The sequence below is a fragment of the Thermobia domestica genome, chromosome 15, assembly GCF_964235325.1.
Source record: "Thermobia domestica chromosome 15, izTheDome1.hap1.1, whole genome shotgun sequence".
Classification (NCBI taxonomy): Eukaryota; Metazoa; Arthropoda; class Insecta; order Zygentoma; family Lepismatidae; genus Thermobia; species Thermobia domestica.
The window spans coordinates 130,078,369-130,091,133 of NC_137468.1; the positions used below are offsets into that span (position 1 = coordinate 130,078,369).

General features: G+C 33.5%; 2 protein-coding genes across 8 annotated transcripts in view; one reads left to right on the top strand and one right to left on the bottom strand.

The window, feature by feature from the left end:
- Window positions 1–12,765, top strand: part of LOC145671234 (uncharacterized) — a 193,557-nt gene that overhangs the window by 170,396 nt on the left and 10,396 nt on the right. The window lies entirely within an intron of this gene.
- The window catches only part of Vps13D (vacuolar protein sorting 13D), a 571,041-nt gene that overhangs the window by 21,252 nt on the left and 537,024 nt on the right, over window positions 1–12,765 (bottom strand). For all 6 annotated transcript variants that reach the window (XM_081740126.1, XM_081740128.1, XM_081740131.1 and 3 more), the window contains one exon: window positions 7,462–7,661. In XM_081740126.1, the coding sequence (XP_081596252.1) occupies window positions 7,462–7,661 (200 nt within the window). The remainder of the gene's footprint in view (window positions 1–7,461; window positions 7,662–12,765) is intronic.

Consider the following 12,765-nt stretch of genomic DNA (forward strand, 5'->3'; position numbering starts at 1 on the left):
ACCTCTCATTTATTGTTCTTAAGTGCTGTGAGAAACGCCTGCGGAATCATTGTACACAATTTGGTATTTGTAAACTTCCGGTATATAATATATTGTTTAAATTTGCAGGAGGAGTGAGTTCTTTCTTTCCATTTTTTAATGCTAATGTATATAATTTTAATTATACTCTAATTTTTTTTTCCGTTTTCATGTACCTAATTATAATGGATTATTTATAAATAAACTTCTGCATTTAGTTCTGGAGAATTTGGGAACTGTAAATCATTTCTTGATATTAACAGGGGTAAGAGTGGATCTGAAAAGGTACGGGGACGGTAGGTAGCGGCATGATGTCACGCCGTTCCCCTGCCTATCTTTGCCCATTGTAATTTTTAAGGAACTGGGGGGACGCTGTACAGATTTTTTGGAGGTGAGGGGTCTGCATCCCCCTTCACTTTTTCTCCTGGATATTAGAATTGTTATATAGTACTAGAAATAAGTTTTGAGTAAATGCTAATATTAATATACTAATTTTGTATCGTTACCATGTATTTAGTTATTATGGATTATTTATAATTTAACGTCTGCATGTGGTTCTGGAGAATTTGGAAACTGTATATTATTTCTTGATACTAGAGTTATCAGGAATAAGTTTTGGGTAAAACAGAAATTAGAGAAGTTAGTGAAGTTATATATTGATATTATTGCTGGTAAGGTTAGAAAAGGAGTTGGGCGTTTCATTAAAATGAAAACAAGAACGAGTGTTAATGGGCTCTTGTTATCTATTTTTTCAGTTTAGAGGGTACGGTCTTCTTCGCGATAATGAGTGACAAGTACAATATTGTAAGGACTAAAAGAGGAAATCCGTGCCTAATTCTAGCGCAGGAAGCCTACAGTTATCACCTTCAGAAGAAGAATGTGATCATAAGTTTTGGATCTGTATGAATAGAAAAGCAGAAAGATGTCATGAGAAGTTGAGAGCGTCGGAAGAAGGAAAGATAGCTTTTAGAAAGAATCACACCTGTACTTCGGATATTGCAGGAACTGTTAATAAAGAAAAGATTGGATGCATGTAGAAAATGTGCAAGAAATGATTTATCGGTACCTATACATAAAATTTTCTCAGAAGAATTACAAGATGTGAAGGAAAGCGGATATGATTTTGTAATTAATTTCCCGAAATATGATAATATTAAAACAGAGCAATGTAATACATGACAAATATCGCTAGGTACCCGGCAAAACCCAGCAGTACGTGATAATATTGCCCTCTTGGGAGAGCTTATTACATTACCAGGAGGCAGTAATTATTTGAAGGCAGATGATATTTCTGTAACTAATGAACGGGTAATTGTGATTGGACTCTGTAACTTGGAGTTTGCTCTTGAGGGCTACAAGGAATACTTTGTAGACGGGACATTTTACATGTGTTCGAGGCAGTTCCAGGAAATAGTGTGTTCATGTTGATATTGGTAGTTCCGGAGCTGATATAAATGTACCCTGTGATATTCGCTTTGCAGCCTAACAAGAGAAAGACGACCTACGAAAGACTATTTTCTTTGCTAAAAAGCATCTACCCAGCATTGAATCCAAAGTTCTTCAAGGTCAACTTTGAGAAGGCAGTTATATATACGTTGAGGGCAGTATTTCCTGAGCAGTGGTTATCTAGTTATAACTTTCGTTTCTGCCAGGTCCTGTGGAGAACGAGCCACGAAACTGGTTTAAGCAAAGACTATAAACAATCTGCAACTATCGAGCTCGCATGCAGAATGTGTAATGTATTCCTTTTGCCGCTAGAAAAAGTTTCGATGGTTGGTTGGAACTCGTTATCTATATCTCCTGCATGTGAAAAACTAACTGATTTTTTTCACTGTTTTTTAAAACAGTAGTTAGAAAATTCAAACATGCCAGTTGATTGGTGGAACGTTCATAGCTTACGTCACAGAACTAATAATGTTGTTGAAGGGTTGGAACCAAAAATGAAAAGCTCTAATAGGATGTAAGATCCCCAATATCTTTGCCTTAGTTTACCATCTAAGAAAATGAAGCCCTTAGCAGCAATTTTGCAATCTAGCTAGGTGAAATCGGGATATATCCAAAGAAAAGGAAGATGTCACTGCATATGGATAACAACATAAAGATGATTCTGCAAAAATACGAAGAAACGAAAGACTTGAATAAGTGTATTCGTGAATTGGGTTACATAACAATGACGAATAATGACGAATAGTATTTGTCATCTGCATGGAAGTCGAATTAGACTAATTATGAACTAATACATCAGACATAATTCTCGACTTTTTAAACACGCTAATGTCTATGAAAAGCCATTGCCAGTCTAAAGCCTGGGTAAAGTGTAAGGGAAAGTTGAGTCTAGTATTGACAGTTTTGAATTACATTATTGGTACAGAGTTCCTACTGATCTGGAGAAATCTATTTCCGTGACTTCTCCCTGACCTTTGGCAAGAAATTCCCTGACTTTCATGACAGGTGTCGGATGACGTTGAGATATAAATAAGGAATAAATAACGGTGAATATTTATATATAAGAACTTTTATTCCATAGTGACAAATAATAATCAATTGCTCATACGTATATTCCACTTACCACCCATAAAAATCTGAGGAACGTTCCATACTGTGATCATTAATGGTTGGCTAAGCTGAAATAAATGTTAGAAAAAAATATATTTTATAAAACTTCCCTGCCTTTTTTCCTGAGTTTCCCTGACCTACACCATTTTCCCTGAGTTTTCTCTGACTTCCCTGACCAGTAGGAACCCTGTGGTAGTAATTTACTGAATAGTTTGTATGTATATGTAAGTTTTAAACTAAATGACAAAAACCGCTGAAATTTTGTACCATGGAAATATGGAGGGGGAATATTGTTTGACAATCTTGATACCACAAAGTTAACAGTGTTGCCAACCCAACATAAAAGTGTCTTTTTTTAAGCGGCATTTTCTCGGATTACTACATATTTTAAATCTACATGTAGAACGAAAACATAGAATATCACACATGTCATGCAGTGTTGCAAACTAAGGACGCTACAGTAGCACAAACATCGAAAACAACTAGATTTTGGAGGGTTCTACAACAGGAATATCGCACGGGGTAATGCACATCTAAAGCACTATAATATCAAATACTACGGTTATCATATGAGGTATTTGGAATATTTAGAAACAAAGTTAAGAGGAATTGAAAGTTTCACTTTTTTCAAAGGACATTAATTTGAAAAAAATGTTTAGGTAAGCATGACATTGAATTACATACACGGTTTTCAATACATAGAAAGATCAAAACGCCATTTACAACAAGTTGATATTTTAAAACATTCGGGATATGAAAAAAGATAACATTTTATATATTGCTTAAAATGGTGTATTTGTGGAAATTGTTTTGTAACATTACAACAATACTTTTTGTGGGTGTAATTAAAGTCAGTTCTCGGAATTACATAAGCAGTGTTAACTAGTATTACAAACTTAAGCAGTTTCTACCATAAATTTGAAACGGTTTTATATATTGAATTGCTGTACACGGTATTGTGATTTTCATATTTATTGAATATAATTTATGTAACTGGATGAGACACTTATCTAAGCAGTTTTTCGAAATAAATGCTGTTGAAAAGAAGAAAATTGTCAATCCCTTGTAACATTGTTCATATGAATTCGAAATCCATCATATTATGATCATAGTATTAAACATTAAACTGCTTTGGATATGAATTGCTCCATCTGTCTCATTTGCGTTATTACTGTTGTAGAGATCATCAAAATCTGGATGTTTGTGACATTGTAGCATTCTTAATTTGCAACACAGCATGACAATGATTTACTTTCACATGTAAATTTGAGATATGTAATAACCTAACGTAGTGCCATACAATTTTATTATGGATTGGCAACACTGTTAACCTTATGGTATCACAGAATATGCCAAACAACGTTTTCCAGCCCATAATCACATGAGGTCCACATTTCAATGGTATCTGACCATTAGTTTAAAAGTTACAAGAACATATCAAGATAAAAGGTTCACTCTGCTTATATTTGCATTTTACAAATTTACCTTTGAACATTTTATTTTATTTTATTTTATTTATTTATTGTTTTGTATTTTTTACTGTAGATTTATGTTACATTGTTCACACTCTCGACACAGAGACAACACAAACACTGGACGCACACAAGAGCACGCCGACACGAGTGCACGTTTCTCCCTCTCCCCACGAGTTCGGTACGGTATTTACGGCTGAGGGACGTGTGGGTGGATATATATATATATATATATATATATATATATATATATATATATATATATATATATAGGAAGTATGTAAAATAAATAAATAAATAAGTATATTTATATCACATATTACTAACTTTCGTCACTGGGTTAGAAAAAAAAACAGTATCGATTATCAATTTTAAAGATAAAAAAATATGCTAGTTACTGAATAGAGAGCAGTATACCACATATATTAACATAAAAATCCTTATCGCAACGGTATCATTCTAAATTATCCAGGAACATGCAGAAGTGACACTTCCAATGGCAACTCTAAGATTATAGAGAATATGATATAAACAAATTAAATTGAGTTTGGAAAATTAATTTTATTGAAGTTAACTGGATTACGGAAGTGACAATTGTTGAAACTTGGACAACATATAACATGACAATTAAGATTCATTATGTATTTGATGTCCTGTATACATATGTTAAATCTTTGTAAATTAACTTGCAATCTTTTGTAACAAAGTAGTTCATGACATTTAAATTATATACAACAAAGCTAATAAAGGTTATCGTTATTAATTTGTTGACAATTGATAGGAAATACGTAACTACACAACTTACTATGGATGTTTTCTTTGAATTCCTAGCATATCAATTCTACTCTATGCTTGGTCCCTTATGAATAGTTTTCCATACTACATATGTTCTTTGTGAGTAATGCCATCAGTAATATAGTTCATAGTGACAGGGTTGAAACGTAAATTCAACATTATTGTTATTCTTTTATTGGATTATACAATGACCTAGTCATATTTCCATGTACATATATATATATTTCACATTTATCTGAATAAGGTATATTATATCTATTTTAAATTTATATTTATCTGGCGAAGGGGTTAATCATATTCCCTTATTAATGAGGATTACATCTCGCTATTATCAATACTACAAGGTTCATTTCATTATGCAAGCTTATTCAGTAATTATAGTATTGGACCCAGCCACAAAATTCAGCATATTAGCACATAATACCAATAACCTAATCTAACACTACCTACTCTAACCTAACTAACTTAATCCTATGATTGATGTATTTGTTAGCATTGACAACAATAGGATAATTATATATGCATATATTTAGGGACCAACGCATAGGCATTATCCAGATTGAGTACAGAGTAGCAAATGAGATATTCTTATTTTCAATCCCGCATTTCATTTAACTGATTGTGTTATTATTAGCTTCCAGCTAATTACAACTGCCTATGATTGTTTTTATTAATTGCTTAAACGCTATCAGTCTTCAGTAGCTAATGCAGATCAATTATATCTCATTGAATATTTTTAGACGTTATTATAGTAATTAGAATTTTCACCGTATATTCGCATCATTATTTTGCAATAAATAATCAGTTGCAATAGAGTGAATAAATAATTCATTCTAACCCAACTATTCGAATAATCCAAAAGAAGTAATATTCCATGTCAGGTTAACTATAAATTTCAATAATAAAAAGATAGACCTAACATTTGAAGCAAAACAAGTTAGGACACGCCCCCTCATAGCTTGTCTGTGTTTGTGTGACAGGACGAAGACAAATTACTTATTCATAATAATGCATTATAACATCAATTTAATCAGAACGGATATACTGAAAGTCAATTATTAAAAAAACATCATCTAATTTAGTTCATTGGAGAATAATAATCGACCAAGTGAAGCAGGATTTACTATAATATGGCTCCTTTATTATGTTCGAATTTAGATGATAATTATTTGAAGTGTTAATTTCGTTACCTGTGCTCTCCTTACTATGTACATCTAAAACGCAGTTTATATGTTTTCTACAACTACTTTTTACCACTTTACAGTTCTATTGTAGATTCTTCTGCTACAATTTCAATTATTTTTATTGACACTTAATTGCGGGATACAATTTTTTTCAAATCTTCACATCGTACAACCCCGTAAAACATCGTGCCCTCTCGGGAGCAGACTAATGTTTACATCTAAAAACAAATTTTGGAGTATTAATTTTAGTACTTAAATTCTTTTCTCATTAAAAGAAAACTACCCTCTATATATTCGTTTCTAATTACACGATTCTCATTTTGTAAAATTATTTATTCTTTCCACTCACGTAGTCCATCCTATTATCTGATTATAAACATGACTTGTTTTTATTGAAGTTATTTACGATAAACAGAAGGGTAAGGGAACACTCTTTTAAGGGAACACTGTTTCAAAATACTACAAAACTGATTCAGTTTACTTTCGTAATTCATTTAAATTCAATAAAAATTTATTATTCCGTTATTTCTTAGAATCGTTGCTTTACCGCCGTGAATGACTCTAAAATTTTTACATATTAAACATATCAGATTTAGGCCTAATATGTAATGTTTGTTTACATCCGTCACATTTAATTGCCGTCATATTATACAATATTCTATATTGTTCTACTTCGATTTTCATGCACAAGAAAAGGCTATATCCCTCCTAAATTGTAATGTTGTTAATAATTACTGGTGTTTATGTCAAATATGGCAGAAATCTGCATGATTATGGCACATAACTTACCATAATTATAGCACTATTTTATGACTAAGCAGTGTTTATTTAAATGAATTTTTATAAAGCACTACTACACACAACCGAAATTACAATATAAACTTACAAACAAAGAATATATTATAGACATGTACCCTTGTACATAAATTCCGTATTTAAACGAATAATGTTTAAAAGTAAACACAAGCAAAATTAACAATAATACATACATTTAATAACAATTAATGAGTGTAATGTTACGATTCGTGGAAAGTACGATCGTAACAAGTAGATCATCTATTTACAATATCTTATTAAATAACGAATTATTGCATGAACACCAAATCCTTCACGTATCCAGGTAATATGTGGCTATGGTAAACGGCATAATCGTTAGTCCCAAAATACATGCACTATTTAAATAGTTTACTTGGTAGGATTTGATAAGTATTAAATCATGATTGAGCTTATGGTTGTTGCGTCTTACTAAAAAATCCAGTAAAAGGAATCGAGTTGTAAAGAATTAACGTCTTAGATGAAACCAAAGGTAAAATGTCTTACACTTGGAGCATGGAAATACATCACATTACATTACACAATGATCTACAATTATAAACTACATACTGTTTCTTTAAGGTCTTAAAATAAATACGTAAACATTATGAATTGAATCTTACCAACAGTCCTCCATAATATGCCCCACTATATGTCTGAGTAAATATACTGGTAACACCTCCAAGAACACCAAATCCTAAACCTTTCAGACCAGCGACCAAATGATCTCCACTCGTCCCAGTATGTTCTTTTCGAATTCGTTGTCTTTTCTCTTCATGATAGTCGTCTAGGATTACTCGCCCTATGCCATCTGACAACGATTCTACAAAATAAAAATAAAGTGTAAGCAACATTGATAAACAGAAACAGTAGTGGGTATTTTAAATATACCGTTTTTCATATATATATATATATATATATATATATATATATATGAAATAATTCAATCGAAACGTCATAGTCTTTCTTTTCTTTCTTTTTGCCTTAATACACTTGCTCTGCTGGTACGGTGCTTTAGAAGCATCTTGATCGGTATATCAAAGAGATTTTGATATCTGTCAAACCAGTCTTCCATGACATTTATAGATATTTTTCTTCTTAAAATGTTTCTTTAATAAAGAGATTTTCTTTTTCGTATCAGAGACTTTTACATTTTCTTTTGTATGTGAATTCAGTGGTGATTGCTCCGTTCTTGTCGTGGTAAACCCAGGTTCTATTCCCGACGGACGTTCATGTAATTCAGATCTCATGTTAAGCTGTAGGTCCGCGTCTTATTATAACGGTACCGGCTTTCTATAGCAGTACAGCTTTGCGCGTCTCGGAACATCCCATCATTTGGCGACTTCCGCAGAGTCCGCACGATTCTTCACCCCCAAGCAATACAGCCTTGCACTGAATTACCTGTGAATTCAGAAAATGCCTCACTCTTCGTCAGTCGCCGAATGACTCCGTTAAACACACTCTTCCTTACGTCTACGATCCGAATTCGGGAGGTCGCATCCGTAAGAAGATCTAAAATGCAATAATGAGAATAGACGAAAGCATCGTCCACTCTCATATACTTGTCACATCAAATGACACTCACATGCATTACTGACGTCATACTTCCTGGAAATAGAACAAAAAATTACAAATACTCTCAGTGCCATTTAGTGTTGGAATTAAACATACCTGAAGTATTACATGAATTATTAGAGTAACCTTTAGCCCGGTGAAATAATTGGTTCGTAGAATAAATTCGAAGGTTCTAACAAGTTCAATGTCTTAGTCCAGTTCCACACGTAAACGCTCACAATTACGAAGCACAAGTCCTTCCATTTTCAATATCCACTCAATCTTCTTACAACAATTATTCGTATCGCCAGATCTATCAAAATATAAGACGTCTACTCCGGATAAACATTGTAATAACTTATTTCACGTTCAGTTCAAAGTATACACTAGTCGACAAAAAATACTTTTTCTCTGGCACACGCAAGAAAATGCCTGATTCTAATAGCACTTTTCACGTAGAATCCGAATCTGCAATAAGTTTTTCTCCATCACCATCAGTTTTCCCGTGACATAGGGATTTTCGGGAAAGTTCCCCTCAAATTTTCCTTTTTTTTTTTTTTTAACCATTTTTATACCTGTAGCTCGGGTACCCTTAAGTATATAAACACACAAATTATATTGTACGTTAGCTTGATTTATACTTAGTAAGCCCTCTAAGTTTCATAAGAATAGCATTATTCTTTCTAGAGAAATAAACATATTTATATAAAAATATGCTATGTGTACTGTTCATTTTACCATATTCATTGGTGCAGATAAAATCACATATAACTTTCACGAAAATTACAATATAAGCACGGTTTATACCTCATTGGATTTGAAATAAAATATATTTTCAATGATGTATACACCGTGTCACCATTTATTGTATGAGGGAATTTCTAGAGGGATTTTATGGGAAATTCCCTCCAAAAAGTAGTTATAAGATTTTTTTGTCTTAACTTGCTATTTGTATATAGTGATACAGAAACAGGAATTGCACTAAAACATAATTTTATGTCTACTTAATAAATAATACAAAAGAAGTTAGTGGTATCTTCTTAACACTTACTTACCTTAACTAAAATGTTTTAGTTGTCGACTTTCTTCTGTGTTTGGCTTCTGGACCACCTCTTTTGAGTGTTCAACAGTAGTCAGCTAGCATGTGTGAACTCCACTGTCCCTGGGTACCTCTTCTACATGGAGGAAATGTCCTGATGAAACGTTCCCCATGTTCATCACTAACAACATCATGGTTTTCAGGAAAGAAATCCAGGTACGAGTCTAGAAAGTGAACTTTAAGGGACATGTTGCAACCCATTTCTTTGAATGATTGCAGGAAATCATTCACAATTTCACCGTAATTTGGGGCATTCTGGTTTCCTAAAAAAATCTCTGTTAAACATTTAAATGAATACCAAACTGCTTTCTCAACCGAAGTTAAGAGATCCTCAAATTTTTGGTCACGAATTAAACATCTTATTTGGGGGCCTACAAAATTCCCTTCCTTGATTTTAGCGTCACTAACCCGAGGAAATTTTTCCTTGAGGTAACAAAATCTTGCATTACTTTTGTCTATTGCCTTAACAAAGTTTTTGAAGAGCCCCAACTTTATGTGAAGAGGAGGTAGAATTATCTTATCAGGGCTCACCAGCGAGGGATAAACAACATTCTTCTGTCCAAGAGTCAATACACGCTTTGGCCATTCTTTCTTGATGTAATGTTCCGCTTTGTTTCTGCTGTCCCATTCGCAGAGGAAACAATATTTCATGTAACCAAGCTGCAAACCCATTAACAAAGAAATAACTTTTAAATCACAGCAAACGGTCCACTTGTATTTCTCATACTGAATTCTTTCTAACACTATTTTGATGTTTTCATAGGTTTCCTTCATATTAGTTGCATAAGCCAAAGGCACTGAAGGAAATTTGTTGCCATTGTGCAAAAGGACAGCCTTCAAACTAGTTTTGGAAGAGTCAATAAACAATCTCCATTCTGTACTTATATGTGCATGTCCGAGTGTATCCATCACAGCACAGACATTATTACAACACACTAAATTATTTTCTTGAGAATAGTAGTTTTGAAACTCTGTATGACGGTTTCAAAAAATACACACTTTAGTGTCTCGATGGAGCAGATTCCAGCCTTCAAATCTAGAAGCAAGAAGTTCTGTCTGTATCTTGGAGAGTTTTACATCCCGTACGAGGTCATTTAGTTCACCCTGAGTTATCAGATGGGAGTCCAATGTAGATGTGCTTCCTACATAAGTAGGATCATCTTTTTCATTTGGAACTTCAGTAGTTGCCTCAAGTACGTAACCCTTATTTACCATAAGATGAGCAGGAGGTACTAGTACAGCAGGATGTCTACTAAAATTCCAAAATGAAATTTAGTGACTTTTTCGTGATTTTTCTTTACCAATCATAAAATTTCCTAACATTTTCAAGAGCGAATTTGGGTGCGAATTAGGCCGAATTTTTATCCATGCGATAGGAACGTACTTTGCTTGAGATTTGGCAGCGTCTAAAGCCGACCATAGACGTTTTTGCTGGTGAACTTTGACGTTTTATAGAACAAAAGTTTCCAATCTGTACTTACACTTGTACAATTAAAAAAAAAATCGTGACCCAAAAGCTAAATTTCGTGACTTTCGTGACCGATAGACACCCTGTACAGGTAATTCTGCACTGTGTGGAACTGGCCTAATTGCTGATGGCAAATTAGGGTACTGTACTGTGTGCTTAGATTTACTGGTTATTCCTTTTCTCTGTGTCCTACAAAAGTAGCAGTCTGAAGAATGATCTTTTTGTTCCCTCCAGATTATCGGTACTGCGAAGTTCATGTTTCGTTCACCATTTGCCTACCCAGTCAGACGTTTCACGCAAGTACAAATGTAGCGAAGAGCCCAATTCTTACCTTGGTCTCCTACACAGCAACCAAAATATAACTGATAACACTTCCTTACAAGTGGAGTAAAACATCGACGTTGCGATTTAAATGTCAGCTCCCCACATACATAACAGAAATTGTCCGGGTGATTTACACACTTCCTCGGCATCTTGTATCCTGTAAGGTATCACACACACATACACACACGAATCTACACTCCATCAATCATGAAGCAGCACAAACGTAATCTTAACTCAGTGCATCACCACACAACACAATCTATTCGAACTCCACAATGCACAAACACTTCAACTTACAAGCGGCCACATCTAAAACACGTCCAGCTTACTCAACGCTACTAACAGTCATCAGGCTACGTGAGTCATCAATTTTTTTATGCATTGTTGCCAGATCAAAATATTAAAAAGTGACTTATTTCCCACAGAAAGCATGCGTGTATTTGTGCTTGTATTTGAGTATCCATCTATATGCCGACAATAATACGTCAACGTTAGGTTTTTGTGTTTGGTAAAAGTCTTGCATAGTATATTCTTTATTACCCATAAATCGACACAATAGTTTATATCTCTAGACAGAATAATGCGATTCACATGAAATTAACATTATTTATTAAGTAGACATAAAACTATATTTTAGTGCAGTTCCTGTTTCTGTATCACTATATACAAATAGCAAGTTGAGACAAAAAATCTTATAAACTACTTTTTGGAGGGAATTTCCCACAAACCCTCTAGAAATTCCCTCATACAAAAAATGGTGACACGGTGTATACATCATTGAAAATATGTTTTATTTCAAATCCAATGAGGTATAAACCGTGCTTATATTGTAATTTTCGTGAAAGTTATATGTGATTTTATCTGCACTAATGAATATGGTAAAATGAACAGTACACATAGCATATTTTTATATAAATATGTTTATTTCTCTAGAAAGAATAATGCGATTCTTATGAAACTTAGAGGGGTTACTAAGTATAAATCAAGCTAACGTACAATACAATTTGTGTGTTTATATACTTAAGGGTACCCGAGCTACAGGTACAAAAATTATATAAAAAAAGGGGGGGGGATTTCTTGGAAGTCCTTCTGTCACTGGAAAACTGATGGTGATGGAGAAAAACTGATTGCAGATTCGGATTCTACGTGAAAAGTTCTATTAGAATCAGGTATTTTCATTTCTGTGCCAAAATCTTGTTGAATAGTGTTATTTAACTCATGTCTTCTTCTATCATTGTTTTGCGTTGAATGCTTTTTCCGCCCAAAAGTATCTCGTCCTCACATACCTTCTATCACGAAGCACGAAGAGGTCAAGTTTTACTTTAAGATTAACTAAAAGAACATTGGCAAACTTTACTAGAACATCAGTTATCAATTTTATAGATAACTTACGGCACTTCACACATAACTTGGTCTTTTGCAACGTTATTACATATTAAACTATAACATGGGAAAGAGAGTATCGTTCAAATTTAACGAAAA